General features: G+C 47.9%; 3 protein-coding genes across 3 annotated transcripts; all 3 read right to left on the reverse strand.

The window, feature by feature from the left end:
- Positions 1-1,580: 1,580 nt before the first annotated feature.
- On the reverse strand, positions 1,581-2,516 carry LOC122110328 (olfactory receptor 8D1-like). Its single transcript, XM_042682874.1, has one exon. It carries the CDS (start codon positions 2,514-2,516, stop codon positions 1,581-1,583), a length of 936 nt encoding a protein of 311 aa, XP_042538808.1.
- Positions 2,517-8,223: 5,707 nt separating this feature from the next.
- On the reverse strand, positions 8,224-9,165 carry LOC122110273 (olfactory receptor 150-like). Its single transcript, XM_042682781.1, has one exon. The coding sequence runs from the start codon at positions 9,154-9,156 to the stop codon at positions 8,224-8,226; it is 933 nt and encodes a 310-aa protein (XP_042538715.1). The 5' UTR covers positions 9,157-9,165.
- Positions 9,166-11,992: 2,827 nt separating this feature from the next.
- LOC122110275 (olfactory receptor 150-like) lies at positions 11,993-12,931 on the reverse strand. The gene has a single exon (XM_042682783.1). It carries the CDS (start codon positions 12,923-12,925, stop codon positions 11,993-11,995), a length of 933 nt encoding a protein of 310 aa, XP_042538717.1. The 5' UTR covers positions 12,926-12,931.
- Between the last annotated feature and the right edge of the window lie 3,461 nt (positions 12,932-16,392).

The raw sequence follows: 16,392 nt of genomic DNA on the forward strand, positions 1-16,392 counted from the left end.
AAGCATCAGCAGTTGCTTCAATAGTGTTGCGTATGGGTTCCTTCTGTTTTTGGTCTGAATTCTAACTAGCATAACGGTTGTCATTTTCCTTTAATGGATGGCAACAGAATCCTGTCTTTTTTTATGATATTGATGTTTAAAAGAACCATGACTATCTCTTTTACAGTTCACGGCTAAGCTTTGAATTGTCTTACTTTCTTCTGTTGATTATACTCCGGTTAATATAATTTAATATGAGCTTACACCAGGTGGCACATAGAGCGGGCTGGCAAGCAGGAGCGAGCCGGGCTGGGAGGTGGGGGGGAGGTTGGGAGGGAGGTGGGGGGGTTGGGAGGGAGGTGGGGGGGAGGTGGGGGGGAGGTAGGAGGTTGGGAGGGAGGTGGGGGGAGGTTGGGAGGGAGGTGGGGGGGTTGGGAGGGAGGTGGGGGGGAGTTTGGGAGGGAGGTGGGGGGGAGGTTGGGAGGGAGGTGGGGGGGGTTGGGAGGGAGGTGGGGGGAGGTTAGGAGGGAGGTGGGGGGGTTGGGAGGGAGGTGGGGGGAGGTTGGGAGGGAGGTGGGGGGGGGAGGTTGGGAGGGAGGTGGGGGGGAGGTTGGGAGGGAGGTGGGGGGGGAGGTTGGGAGGGAGGTGGGGGGGAGGTTGGGAGGGAGGTGGGGGGGAGGTTGGGAGGGAGGTGGGGGGAGGTTGGGAGGGAGGTGGGGGGGAGGTTGGGAGGGAGGTGGGGGGAGGTTGGGAGGGAGGTGGGGGGGTTGGGAGGGAGGTGGGGGGGTTGGGAGGGAGGTGGGGGGGTTAGGAGGGAGGTGGGGGAGGTTAGGAGGGAGGTGGGGGAGGTTAGGAGGGAGGTGGGGGGGTTGGGAGGGAGGTGGGGGAGGGCCTGAGAGAGGGCGTGAGACTCTCCTAAAACAGGCATGTAGGAATTTCGGTCTAATGTGTCCCTTCAACTTGAAACTGGTTACTCTTAGAACATAAAAAGGTAAGTAAAAGATAAAGATCTATGCTTAAAATTGCTATATTTCCCACCGAACATCCCTCTTCTCTGTCTGATCGAGTGAAAATAGACAAGCTGCAGAGGAACAATTTTAAAGCCCAGAGAGACACAACATTCAACAGAGGCCCCTTCGCACGCGGAGGTTCGAAACACTTCCCGTTTTTTTCTTTTAACCTTCTGAACGCATTCCATGCCACCACCTACAACATTTACATTTGAAGTTTAAAAGTGGATGCCAAAAAAGAGATGCTTAAAAAAAATATCAAAGGTTTGGGAAAATCCTCCTCTTCACCCATGGAAGTGACAGAATGCTCACGCAGCCGCAGTGACTGATCAGATCCTGACAAGAGCGACAGCGCGCTGGCCAGGCCAGCAAAGGCCTTGGCTTGGACCTATCATGCCCTCAGTTTACCCTCTACAGATAGTAAGACAATCGAGAGTTAACTCAGCCACTCTAACACCAGCCAACTCCTTCTACTAATGTGCCTCCCTCCCTCTCTTCCTTCTCTCCTCTCCTTCCTTCCCTCCCTCCCTCCCTTCCTTCCTTCCTTCCTTCCTCCCCTCCCCCCTCCTCCCTCCTCCCTTCCTCTCTTTTTCACTCAGGGAGTGTCCCACCTCTCAGGATCTTTTTCAAGGCTTCCTTCACGTCCTTGTTCCTCAGGCTGTAGATGAGGGGGTTGAGCATGGGGATCACCGTGGTGTAGAAGACGGAGGCCACCTTCTCCTGGGTGGTGTCGTTGGTGGCTGGCTTGAAGTACATGAAGAGGATGGAGCCGTAGAAGACCCCGACGGCCGCCAGGTGGGAGCTGCAGGTGCTGAAGGCCCTGGCCCTGCCCTCGGCCGAGCGTATGCGCAGGATGCTGGCCAGGATGAAGGCGTAGGAGATGACGATGGCCAGGGCGCAGGCGAACACGTTGAACCCAACCAGCGTCATCACCCAGCGCTCCTTGCTGTGGTCTCGCGAGCAAGAGATAGCCAGAAGCGGCAGGATGTCGCAGAAGTAATGGTGGATGACGTTGGTTCCACAGAAGGAGCGTCTGGCGATGTAGGTGGTGTGCACCAGCGCCCCGAAGGCCCCCACCATGTACACGCCGGCCACCAGCAGCAGGCAGGCCCTGCGGGACATGGTGGCGTGGTAATGCAGGGGGCTGCAGATGGCCACGTAGCGGTCATATGCCATGGCCGTCAGCATGTAGGAGTCGTCGATGCCGAAGAAGCAGAAGAAGAAGAGCTGGGCCATGCACTCTGGAAAGGCGGTGAGGTTCCTCTGGGTCACAAAGTTCACCAGCATCTTGGGGATGATGACCGAGGAGTAGCAGAGGTCAATGAAGGACAAGTTGCGGAGGAAGTAGTACATGGGGGTGTGAAGCTGAGCGCTGAGCCCGATCAGGACAACCAAGCCCAGGTTCCCCACCGTGGAGGCCACGTAGATGCCGAGGAACAGAAGGAAGAGCGGGAGCTGCAGGCCGGGCTTGTCTGTGAGCCCCTCCAGGATGAAGACAGAGCCCCAGGAACGGTTCCCTGCGTCCATCCTTCCCCGGGGCGTGGCGGGGGGGGGCAGTTCCCCGGGAAGTTCTCATCAGATCCATGCTGGCATCTCGAGGGGCTTGGAGATCCGAGGTCTGGAGCACACAATCTCAGCGACTCACTCTGCAGGCTGAGATCTACTTGTTAATGGAACTCTTACCAGCACATGGTTTAGAAGAGAAAGCTCGCTTCGGTTTGTTTTTTAATAAATGATAGCAGTTAAAGGTGAAGTTGCATTTTGTCTCTGCAAAATGAGCTTTACATTTCCCTATAAAAGAAAAAAAAAATACCCGGTGTTATTCAGTGAGCATCTGCGCAGAGCTGTTGTTGACATCCGTGCTTTTCTTTCTGGGACTATGAGTTCTCTGCTGTCTTGGATGGGGAGCCCACCCTTTTGGATGCCCCTCGACTTTCCCCTCCGGTGTCGGCATCTTTATTTAGGTCATGCAGATCCTAATTTAATAAAATGCTTTGCTCTGCTCCAAGTGTCTCATCTCCACCTGTTTTCTTTTTTTTAATTGGCTTTTCCTTGCTTCTGCGGTATCACAGGTGATGGGAATGAATCCAGATAGAGAGCCAGGAAAGGAGGCATGGCAATAGGAAAAGGCTGTTGTGCAGCAAAGGAAACCGGGAGAAGGGGAAGAGCAGACAGGGTCGCAGGCATGGAGGACTTTTGCGTGCCAGCCAGCGTGGAGGCCACTGCGGCCGGGACTTCATTAAATCACAGCACACCACGAGAGAGACAGAGCTCTTGTCTCTGTTTTAAGACATTGGCAGAGAAAGGGATTAAGCGGTAGTTCTCAGTCACTAAGTTTGGAAGATACTATGCTATCACCACGTCACAAATGTATTCTTGTAGTTTTCCAAGGTCGCCTAGAAAACGTGCTAACCAGGACTTCTTCCATCGGATTTATTTCTGAGCCAGTATGCCCTGTGCAGCACCTTTCTCTCCCAGATCTGGACAAAGTGTGTTCGTTTCTCTGTAGGTTTAGTTATTATGTTACACATTACTTTCCTTCTAAACCATTGCCTCTAATGGTTTTTTCTCTCCATTCCTAACTCTAACAACATAGTTCTGGTCTTTTAGAGCCTTTAATAAATATCAAAATCATTTTGTCTCTAAGACAAGCAAATACACAGAGATATAGATGTTACAGAGGAAGAAGAAGAGTAGGAGAGTGCAGCAATAATATCCAATGCATGTCTGAAAATAAAACTAGGATGGTGAGATGGGGGAGGGCAGGGGAGGGGTTGGGCAGGCAGGAGAGAACCTTGGGAGGGGCGACATTGACCAAGATGCACTGTACTCATAAAGGACACTTTGAATTGAAACCCTTTGTACAACTACTTAAAGATAATTAAAAATAAGGAGTTTATAAATTGATCATAAAACATAAAGGCAACTAAGCAAGCAAACTTTTCCTTTGCATTCTTCAATTTGAGGACATGATGTGAAATAAAAATATTTCCTCTGCTGAGGTCAGGAAGGTAAAATATAACGAAATAGACTAGAGTGTACCAAGATCTGCCCAGTAGCCTTGAAACACTATAGCAAGCGCACAGAATGTCTGTGAAAAAGAATATCTAGATATATTTAGAAGCCACAGTCTTACCAAAGTTCTGTAGAATGGTCAGACTCACCTGCAAATAATCATCAGGAATATTGCTGCTGGTTGTGTATGCTTTTATTTTCAGGTTCATATAGTGTCTGCATATGAACACACACAAACACACACAACTTACGAGATAAGCCTCATCTCCTTTGGATCCTGGAAAAATAGTCTGTGTAAGAACTCACCGTATTGATGAAGAGGAACAGTTTAAGAGTCAGCCAAGCAGAGCAGACTGCTAGTCCTCCCTGCCTCCGGGGACCTGGGCCAGGTCTCTTGGACCTCAGAAGGTGATTGTGAACCTGCTTCCCTCAGGGGGCTGGGCTTCCCAGTGGTCGGAATCTACAGGGAAGAGACAGTGACAAGAGCCAAGTTTGTTGGCAGAATGGAAGTATTCCTAACTAATAAGGCTGGAGGCATGGAAAACAAAAGATCAAACTTTTCCCTCTGAGCGAGAGAGATCAGCACTGCTTCTTATGAAATAGCCACCTTGGATACTATGGAGAAACACTCAATTGCCTCATCAAAACCAAAACAATACCTGTTCCTTACAATTCAAAGTTTTCTATAAATCGGTTCAAGCCCACTTTGTTTTCTCCCGAACATGAGAGGAACGTGTTTTTCTTTAACCCACTTTGCATTTTTGGAGTATCACCTGTGTACGAAAACTAGCGTGAGCGACCCATTTCCTTCTTGTACTTTCAAAAGCTCTCATCTGAAACAGGCGCTCTCTCTGGGCACTGTCCGTCTGTACATTCTCTTAGCTCAGACCTAAGAGCACACGTGACACTTTTGTCAATGGAAATAATTGTGCCTTGTCTTTTCATTTCTTTATCAAAAGTTTAACAGGTCTGTCAGGGCATAATCGACTCCCAGCAGCAGTGCGTCATACGTGTATAATTTTAGGTGAATGTGATGCACGTGCTTACCCATAAGGCACTTTGCTGAATTGAAAAAGAATAAACACACGCAACACACAAGAATCTGTTTGTGTTTTTCTCTGTAATCCTTCCCTGTCAACCTTCTCCCCCTCCGGCCTGAGCAGTCGTGAATCCACGAGTGTCACTGCAGGCCGGTGTGTGCTTTCCAGAGCCCTGCCCTGAGAAAATGACACCGCAGACCACCTTTCCTGGGCTTTGCGGCTGGCAGACGCGCTGTGAGCATCACGTGTACCTCGCACGGGCCATCAGCACCTCAGGTTGCCTCCCCTCGACCTTCCTCGTGGGGTGATGTCTGTGGATTGTGAGGACCTTGCTGCCTTGCTCACGGTAACCTTATGTTTTGCTGTGATCAAGGTCAGGAAGCCTGTGTGCATAGCGTTTTATTGCTCATTGTCTTCTAAGCACCAGCATACACAATGCAAATAAATAGAGGTAAAATTTGTTAATGGTGGTTTTCTCTCCGGAGGAGGTATGTGTAGGGATTGGAAGTAAACAGCAGGGCTCCGCTGGGCGATCACCAGTGTCTACTTTTTTCTTTTTTCTTTTCTTGAATCAGATAGTGAACACTTTGTACGTTATACATTTTAGGGTCTTTAATGCAACTGTCTGATTCTTTCCCTTCAGAGACCTTAGCCTTAGATGATACTGTAATGAAGGGACAGAACTGTGTCCAATAAAACTCTATTTATGAACACTGGAATTTGTATTTCCTTTCACTTTAGAAAGCATTTGATATTGTAAAAGGCAGTCTTACACCAGTCATCCCTCATAAATATATACACGTGTCTTTGTGCATGCGTGTGCCTGTGTGTGCCTGTGCTTGTGTGTGTGTGTGTGTGTGTGTGTGTGTGTGTGTGTGTTGGTGGGTGCTGCTACTGGGGCTTGAACTCAGGGCCTGGATCCTCTTTCTTAGCTTTTGGGATCAAGGCTAACGCTCTGTCACCTGAGCTGCAGCTCCACTGCTGGGTTTTTGGTGGTTAGCTGGCAATAAGAGCTTCATCGTCTTGCTTGCCTGGCTGGCTTTGACCTGTGATCCTCAAATCTCAGCCTTCTGAGTAGCTAGGATTATAGGCATGAGCCACTGGTGCTATTTTATTTATTTTTTAAATGAAAACAAGTCAGGACACTGGACGCAACTGAGTTATGTGAAAGAAAATGTACCAGTGTTTAGGAAGGACCGTGTTTGTTTCCCAAGCTTGCATAATACAGTGATGACTCATTGTTTTTCCTGCCGAGATGCAGTGTGAAGCCAAGTTAAATTAGCTAGGTTGGAAAACTGACAACAGGCAGGTAAATACAAATTAGAAAATTAAGGGGAAAGCAGAGGCTTGTTGGATCAAAGGTCTATGTATCTCAGATTTTAAAGTTCTGATTATGTGATAGAGGACATAAGATGGGTGTTAAATAAGACATGGAAGGATGGAGCAGGCTGCGATGGCTCAAAGGTGAGAGATGGCAGCTGCTGCGTAGCTATGATTTGTTACTCTTTGAAGGGACATGCTGAGGGAACTTAGTTCTCAGTGGAAGATGGCATTTTCATTGTGGTTGAGGAGGACTGAGATAAGTACATAGCAACTACCTAGAAAAAGAGAGAGAAGGTGAATGGATTGGGTCCACATCAGTTTTAGTATTTCTGATCGGTGTCACAGTGGTGTGTGTAAGATTAAAACAAAACCACCGGGGCTGGGAAGGTGGCTCAGTGGTAGAGCGCTTGCCTTGCATGCATGAGGCCCTGGGTTCGATTCCTCAGCACCACATAAGCAAAAAAAAAAAAAAAAGAAAAAAAAAAGCCGGAAGTGGCGCTGTGGCTCAAGTGGTAGAGCACTAGCCTTGAGCTGAAGAGCTGAGGGACAGCGCCCAGGCCCAGAGTGCAGGCCCCACAACCAGACCCAAAAAAAAAAAAACAAAAAAAACAAAACCACCTGGCTTCATGGGAAGAAGAAATAATGACAATAGAATTCTACCAAATAAGGTGAGAGGAATACAGACGCACTCCTAGGAAATATTAACTTGTACCGTTAGCCAATTAGATATCAACCGTTAGTATCAATTCCAACACTATAGTAGTCAGTGACTGAGGTTTAGAGCATCATTTTCCTATTGTTTCTGTTCACAATCATGTTTGTCCAGCATTTTCATCAGGCGACGTTGAGATCTTTGTTCCGGAGGTCAGGGGATTTCTGCATGGGCACACAAATAGGATAAACACAGAGGACACTCGGTCCTATCCACAGAACTGACTGATGATGGACAGAGGTTGACAAATATTAGAGAAACAAAATGATGACACTTACCCACAGCTGGCAGATGCCAGCGCAGCCGGGGCCGTGCCTCAAGGGAGGGGCTGACCGTGAGGAGGCTGTAAGAGCCTGCTGTGTCCAGGCTCAGGACAAGGAACAGGAGTAGTAATTCATGGAAATAGGCACGAGAGCAAGAGTGTTTGAGAGAAGAGGAAGATCAAGGAACTAGGAGATGTTCGCACCAATTCTGCAGAAACAGACACTAATCATGCAACCTAGAGGAGCTGAAGACCAGACACACCTATCCATGCACTCCCCAAAGTAGAGGAAAGCAGGTCTGTGGAGACACCTGTGTGTTTAAAAAGCGGAGGGTACAGAGGGCAACCTGGTGGTTATGGTTTTGCTCTGATTTTGTTTGATGAGCATGGCTTTGGAATCTTTTATTTCAATGATAATCAGTGAATTAAATAGTAAGCCATCATGATAGTTTTGCAGAAGACAGGCACATAGGAAACTCATGCAGTGGAAATACTTGATGTGCAGAGCAGAATTCTCCACAGTCCTCAGCCACAGCCTCCATGACCTGAGCCAAGTATCATTCTAGTAATAAATAGCACAGGCCCTGGAGCCACGGGGACCCGGCAGACCTGCCCTGTGCCCACCGCCCCAGGAACAGCCATGGTCCAGCACACGAAGCACCATCAGCCACGAGAAGGCTTTCAGCAGCTTTAGGAAACATCTGGATGCGATACGAGGGGTGAAGCCCGGGGTATCGCGGTCAGGTGAGGTCTCCAAAGCATCTGATCCTGGGGCTCCAGTCACCGTGACAATGTGCTTTCACATGGTCAGTTAGTAGCGGCAGTAATCAGATGGTCTGAAGACATGAATCATTATCATATTTTGCTAGGGTGTAATATTTTTTATATGGATATTCTTTTTGCACAAAACTTACTTAGGGCCATTTTGACATCCTTATTTCTCAGGCTGTAGATCAGTGGGTTCAGCATCGGAACAACAGTAGTATAAAACACAGAAGACAATTTTCCATGGTCCCTGGAGCTGATGGAGGAGGGGCGCAGGTACATGAACGCCAGAGAACCAAAGAACAGAGAAACGGCAGAGAGGTGGGAGCTGCAGGTGCTGAAGGCCTTGGACCTGCCCTGGGCAGAGCGAATGCGGAGGATGCTGGCGATGATGAAGATGTAGGAGCCCAGGATGGTGAGGGTCGGCACAAAGATATTAAAAGTGCTTAAACACAGAACTACTGTTTCATTAATAAAAATACTGGAACAGGAGAGTTCCAGGAGAGGGAAAAGGTCGCAGAAGTATTGGTTTATTGTATTTGCCCTACAGAAATTCACTCTCAGCATGCAGACAGTGTGAGCCGTGGCACCAATCAACCCCACGCTGTACACACCAGCCACCATCCAGGCACAGACTCCACGGGACATGGTGGCATTGTAGAGCAAGGGCTTACAGATGGCCACGTAGCGGTCGTAGGCCATGGCAGACAGCATGTGGCACTCGGCGATAACAAAGACAAGGAAGAAGTAGAGCTGAGCCATGCACTCCGGGTAGGAGATGGTGTTCTCTGCCACAAAGCTCACCAGCATTTTGGGGGTGATGACGGTGGAATGACAGAGGTCGATGAAGGAGAGACTGCTGAGGAGATAGTACATGGGGGTGTGCAGGTGAGAACTGAGCGCGATCAGCACGATCATGCCCAGGTTCCCCAACACCGTGAGCACGTAGATCCCCAGGAAGAGGAGGAAGAGGGGCAGCTGGAGCTCTGGCTTCTCCGTTAGTCCTGCCAGGACGAACTCAGTCACTGTGGAGTGGTTTCCTGGGGCCATTTCTCCTTGGGGCAATCTATGTAGGGAGAGAAGAAAAAAAATGAGGTAAGAATGTATTGTCTTACCAAATATTGAGATGTGAAAAAGAATTCCAGTCTTTTCAGCCAGGTATCAGTTCTCTGAGAGTTTCAAGTTAGCAGTAATAAAATAAACAGTCATAAGCTTTGGAATCACAATATCTATAAGATAGGTAAATGGCTATCATATAAAACCATCATATTTGTGTTCTATGCAGTGAGTGGCTGTTAGTATATGCAGTGTCTCACTGAGGAACAGATCTGATGACTTTGATAGAGTGTGCCAAGAAATTCTTGTGCCTCAAAGCACAGATACAGATTGAATTTATTTTTCTTACTAAGAAGGCTTGGCTACAGCCTGGCAGATTCACCTTGTCTTGTTAGCCCAATTGTGTTAAACACAGTTGAAAGAAATATGTGTTGAACCATGACAAAGACAATTTTCTCTCATCCATGCAAAACATGGATTATCATTTTCAGGGAGTTTTAGGAAATTCCTATTGTGTGTGGAGATTGCACTCCAGGAAGTCCTGCCACATTCTGACATCAAAAGGCTCTGGGACAATGGAATCTGGGTACTTACTCTGGATGGTCCTGGAAGTTTCTGTCCTGGTTGTGAGCGAGCTACAGATCGGTTGTCCCGAAGTGAAATGACTCGACGTTGCTGGTGGCAGTACAAATGAAGACTGTGTTCTCGCCTGGACTTGGGGATCAGGACACAGATGTCCAGTTGTGAGGTGCTCACACACTCGGTGAGCCAGGCCAGGGCCCCTCCTCGCTGCCCCAGGCTCTGAGCAGCTGGCTCAGCGCACCGAGAGTCTGGCTGTGGAAGAGGCTCATGAAGCAGACAGGAATGCCCCTCAGGACGTCCTTCCACAGGGACGAGCTATTGGGATGTAATTAAAATTGACTTTTGAATCCTTTGTCTGCAGCGCTCATTAGCCACCCATGGAGGATACCTGTGCTTTGCCATCGTAGTAATCATCACCTTGTGGGACTTGGAATGAAAGCCCAGCGGCGCTGAAGCAGGTCAGGTCAGGAAGCTGGCACCTGAGTTCCGTGTGGTCTGGATGGACAGTGTAGACAGACGGACCTACAGCCAGAGCAATTCCATGTATGACTGAAATGTTCTCCTCTCAAACAAGTGCCGCGCAGGGCACCTGGCCGCGTGTGTGGGACGCAGGAAAAAACCCTGGGCGCGGTCTGCCTTGGCCAAAGACAAATCCCCCTGAAGGCTGAGGCTTTGAGCTCTGCCACCAACCACAGGCGACGTTGCGTTGAAAGGGACCATTCACTGTGTACCTGAAGGAAAGTCCCCTGAATGTGGGGAACTGGCCCAGTGAAGGCGGACATTCTAATTACCAAATTCTAGGAATCAATTCATTATAGTTTTAAAATGAGTTATTAAACTATATTTTTTATCTTGTGCTTCTTCCCATGTTGGCTAAACATAGTGAATGGTTTCAATGCTTTCGGATAAACTAATGACTGAGTTGTGACCATGAGACTCCCTCAGGAGCCGTGTGCTTGTTGGGTGTCTGTGCTCAGTGCAGTGTTCTACCCATGCGCTGGGGGACAGCAGCAGACCGACCAAGCCCTAAGCTCTGGAGCCCCTGACCAGAGCTTGGTTTTCTTCGGAGGCGAAGGCCAGCCTCCGATTCCCGTCACCTAGCCCCTAAGTTGGGGAGGAAGGTGTGCATTTTCTGAATGAATCAATGAATGGAATGAAACATTCAAATTATGATGGCAATGCACATTTGTTGTCACTGCTCTTGAAACTGGAGTTTGATGCACAAAATCAGAACACAAACCTAATTTAATTCACGTACATATTCACAGTTAAGTCAGATTGAAGATACACAGAAGTCAAGTGAAAAAATTTTTTTTGGGGTCTGGTCGTGGGGCCTGAACTCTGGGCCTGGGCGCTGTCCCTCAGCTCTTCAGCTCAAGGCGAGCGCTCTACCACTTGAGCCACAGCGCCACTTCCGGCTTTTTTTCTTTTTGCTTATGTGGTGCTGAGGAATCGAACCCAGGGCCTCATGCATGCAAGGCAAGCGCTCTACCACTGAGCCACCTTCCCAGCCCCAAGTGAAGAATTCTTTAGCACTTCTTTTATGGCACTTTAGAAATCACTTGATTTGTTTGGTGGTTTGGAAATAAAAACCAAACAGAACACATTAAACCTTTAATTTTAGAAGGGTTTAAAATGACTTTATTTATAACATATATTCTTAAAATCTTCCTCCAGACAAAGACAAAATTAGACATATCTCCTTATAGATGGATTATGTCAGAGAATTTTTTTTTTCGGGTCATGGGGCCTGAACTCTGGGCCTGGGCAGTGTCCCAGCTCAAGGCTAGCACTCTACCACTTGAGCTACAATGCCACTTCCAGCTTTTTCTGCTTATATGGTGCTGAGGAGTTGGACGCAGAGCCTCATGCATGCAAGGCAAGCACTCTACCACTGAGCCACCTTCCCAGCCCCATCAGAGAAATGAATTTTGGTGAACACTTAGTCCCTTCAATAAGATAATTGGATGTAGACTGTAAAGACCCACATTTCAAATAAGATGGGCCAATTACAAGAGGGCTTTGAAGAACCCACATCTGGAGGAGCTGCAGTGCAGCCTGAGGAGATGAAGTGTGGCGAGTAGAGGGTGAGGTTCCATGAGTCTGACTCTGTAGATGCCATCCTGCTTTTGGAAACCACTTTCTTATAGTCAAGGACTTGGGGACACTCATTGTGGCGTCTCATTGCTGTATCTTTAACCAATATCTATAAAACATACATTTTTTTTGCTGAGAAAAATGGTATTTTTCATATAAAACCTTTCCTTTTCAGGAACTTATTTAGGGCAATTTTGACATCCTTATTTCTCAGGCTGTAGATCATGGGATTCAACATAGGCACAACAATGGTGTAAAACACAGAGGACACCTTCCCTTGGTCCATAGAGTTGACTGAGGATGGCTGCAGGTACATGAAGGCAGCAGAACCGAAGAAGACAAGCACAGCGGAGATGTGGGAGCTGCAGGTGCTGAAGGCCTTGGACCTGCCCTGGGTGGAGCGGATGCGGAGGATGCCGGCGATGATGAAGATGTAGGAGCCCAGGATGGTGAGGCTGGGGACGATGATATTAAACGCACTGAAGCACAGGACCACCACCTCATTGACAAACGCGCTGGAGCAGGAGAGCTCCAGCAATGGGAAAAGATCACAGAAGTAATGGTTTATTACATCTGCCTGGCAGAAATTCAGTCTCAGCATGCAGACTGTGTGGGCCGTGGCACCAATCAACCCCACGCTGTACACGCCAGCCACCATCCAAGCGCAGACTCCACGGGACATGGTGGCATTGTAGAGCAAGGGCTTACAGATGGCCACGTAGCGGTCGTAGGCCATGGCAGACAGCATGTGGCACTCGGCGATAACAAAGACAAGGAAGAAGTAGAGCTGAGCCATGCACTCCGGGTAGGAGATGGTGTTCTCTGCCACGAAGCTCACCAGCATTTTGGGGGTGATGACGGTGGAATGACAGAGGTCGATGAAGGAGAGACTGCTGAGGAGATAGTACATGGGGGTGTGCAGGTGAGAACTGAGCACGATCAGCACGATCATGCCCAGGTTCCCCAGCACTGTGAGCACATAGATCCCCAGGAAGAGGAGGAAGAGGGGCAGCTGGAGCTCTGGCTTCTCCGTTAGCCCTGCCAGGGTGAACTCAGTCACTGCGGAGTGGTTTCCTGGGGCCATTTTCTCCTCTGAATTCTATGTAGGAACAGAAGAAGAAAATGATGCAGATGATCTCCAGTTTCTGCATCACTCCTCCTGTGTGCAAGCAGACAGCGACGGTGGGATCCCAAACTTACCGGACCTGCACCTACGTGTAAGCTAGGACTGTCACTGTTTGCAGTCTCTGCTATGAGACTTGCCATTAGTGCCACTAGTGTCTGCTAGGACTCAGAAATGACAGATCTGATAACTAATCCACTGACAGACTGAGAGAGTTGTCCCACAGGTCAGCGGACAAAACATAAAGTACAGTCTTTGCACTTTTTATTGAACATTATACTTGATACTCTGGTAAGAGGCACAGATCTTTGAAATGGAATTTAAAATATCTTCAATAATACAAACAACTGTATAATCATTGACAATTAAAGTATATTTGTTTTTAAATGATGTAGATTTATATTGCAAATTCTAAAGCATCTATAAAAAAGAACTACTAGAACTAATTAGGAAGTTAAGCCAATAAGTGCAGGAGACCAACGAGTAAAACCTACAACTGTAAAGTCCATGGCAATATTATGAAAATTAATACTTTGTAAATGATTGAACTAAAAAATGTCAGATAGTATCTTTAAAATTATAAAGCATTGCTGAAAAGGACTACAAACTTACACACATGGAAAGGTATTCCACATTCCCACTAAAGACTCAACATTGTCAAAACCACAGTACTTCCCAAACTGATTTACCAGCTCAGCTCAATTGCTACCCGATCCAAAGCTGTGCATTTCAGATTCTGACGTGCTACTCCTTCACAAAACTGTAAGGGGTACAGAACAGTCAGAATAAACTTGAAGAGAAAACAAGGTTTGAAGGCTCACATTTCTTTAAGACTCGCTGAAATGTCACAGTAATCAACATAGCATGATATTGTTATGTGAGCAGACCAGTGGAATGGATTTGGAAGTCCAAATGAAAGCTTGTACCCCCTTCCTCTTCCTCTTGAAGGGAGGGAGGATACAACAAAAAATTCAACAAATCAGGAATTCAGGTACTCACTGTTCATCCTCCTGGTTGTGAGCGAGCTACAGATCGGGTGCCCCGAAGTGAAATGACTCGACATTGCTGGTGGCAGTACAAATGAAGACTGTGTTCTCGCCTGTACTTGGGGATCAGGACGCAGATGTGCAGTTGTGAGGTGCTCACACACTCGGTGAGCCAGGCCAGGGCCCCTCCTCGCTGCTCCAGGCTCTGAGCAGCTGGCTCAGCGCACCGAGAGTCTGGCTGTGGAAGAGGCTCATGAAGCAGACAGGAACGCCCCTCAGGACGTCCTTCCACAGGGACGGGCTGTTGGGATGTAATTAAAATTGACTTTTGAATCCTTTGTCTGCAGCGCTCATTAGCCACCCATGGAGGATACCTGTGCTTTGCCATCGTAGTAATCATCACCTTGTGGGACTTGGAATGAAAGCCCAGCGGCGCTGAAGCAGGTCAGGTCAGGAAGCTGGCACCTGAGTTCCGCGTGGTCTGGATGGACAGTGTAGACAGACGGACCTACAGCCAGAGCAATTCCATGTATGACTGAAATGTTCTCCTCTCAAACAAGTGCTGCGCAGGGCACCTGGCCGCGTGTGTGGGACGCAGGAAAAAACCCTGGGCGCGGTCTGCCTTGGCCAAAGACAAATCCCCCTGAAGGCTGAGGCTTTGAGCTCTGCCACCAACCACAGGCGACGTTGCGTTGAAAGGGACCAGTCACTGTGTATCTGAAGGAAAAGCCCCTGAACATGGGGAACTAGCCCAGTGAAGGTGAACTTTCTAGTTACCAAATTGTAGGAGTTGACTTGGCATTTATATTGCTCTATATTTAAGATTATGTATTCAAGATAAAATAAACTTAAGCTTTATTCATTCATATTTGGGTAGGGACAGGGTTTACTGCATGGAGAGCCCCTGGGCTCTGCCCACGGGGTCCCCAGGACTCTGTGAGGTCACAGCACGCAGGAGACACCAGGAGGAAGCATGTCTCTGCGGTGAAGCATCAGACAGGGTGTGTTCTCAAACATTGTCACCTCCAGATCTTTATGGTCTTGTTTCCTAAACTTTCTGTTCCTCAGATACTTCCACCTCTTACAGTTCAGCTCCAGAGCTTGGGAGTTTATCCGTCCTGCTGCCCGCCCAGCGCATGGGTAGAACACTGCACTGAGCACAGAAAGCTTCAAGCACATGGCCACCTGAAGGAGTCACATGGTTTTCTTTCAAAAGTTTGGTTATCGTGACTCAGTAATTATTTTATATGAAAGATATGATGGCCATGACATCCCTAGGAACAATGTTTTTGTGTGCCAGTCCCAGGGCTTGAACGTCTTTTAGCCTTTTTTTTTTTTTTTTTTTTATCTTATGTCTGCTACTCTTCCACTTGAACCATAGCTCCACTTCTAGCTTTTTGGTGGTAATTGGAGATAAGAGTCTCACAGACTCTCCTGCCCAGGCTGGCTTTGAACAATGATCTTCAGACCTCAGTCTCCTGAGTAGCTAGGATGACAGGCACGAGCCACCAGCACCAGCTGGCAGTGAGGGTTTTCAGCACCTAAATCATATGGGACCACGAGGACATGGTATGTTTATTCTTGGATGGAAACATCCACATGCAGCAGGGTATAATTGCATGCAGGATGAAAGATATACACTCCTCCCCCGCCCCCACATCACAACAGCACAATTGATTGATGGGATCCCAGGAGAGGTAAAGAAAATGAAGGAGAATGACTAATTTTGAGATACATTCCACCTGTGTATGAAGATTTCATAAGAAAACTCACTACAAGCTGTTGAGTAATACAGGGATGGGGACAGAGAGCCCATTGGAGGAGGTTAAACTGTTGAAATGACAGTATGGAGTGCCTGAGGTACAACTGTGGAAACCCTTGAGTCATTAACATACACTGACACAATGAGTGGCAGGTCCTGGCTGTGTGGGTCCCCTGGGAGGAGGGGCTGAGCAGAGAGGCCAGATATGGCTGCAGTACTTTGCATTCACGTATGAAGATGAAATACTGAAACCATTGAAATTGTTTAAGAAGTGGGTGAGGGGAGTGAAGGATGTGGTGAGTATAACTGGAAGACACTGTAAGTATGGAAGTGCCACAATGAAAGTCTCATGAACAACTCATATATGCTAGAAAAATTGTTTCAATAAAAAAATGAGAAGCCAGATGCCGGTGGCATATGCCTGTAATACTAGCTACTCAGGAGGCTCAGAGTCCATGAGACTCTTATAGTCAATTAACCACCAGAAAACTGGAAGTGGCTCTGGGGCTCAAGTGGTCTGGCACTTGCTGAAGAGCTCAGGGACAGTGCCCAGGCCCAGAGTTCAAGCCCCAGGACAGAGAGAGAGAGAGAGAGAGAGAGAGAGAGAGAGAGAGAGAGGTCACTCTTTCTGATAGAAGCATAAAATTCCATTTTGTATATGTACCACATTTTCTTCATCC

This window comes from Dipodomys spectabilis, unplaced genomic scaffold (genome assembly GCF_019054845.1).
Source record: "Dipodomys spectabilis isolate Male_0828 unplaced genomic scaffold, ASM1905484v1 ptg000076l, whole genome shotgun sequence".
NCBI classification, from domain to species: Eukaryota; Metazoa; Chordata; class Mammalia; order Rodentia; family Heteromyidae; genus Dipodomys; species Dipodomys spectabilis.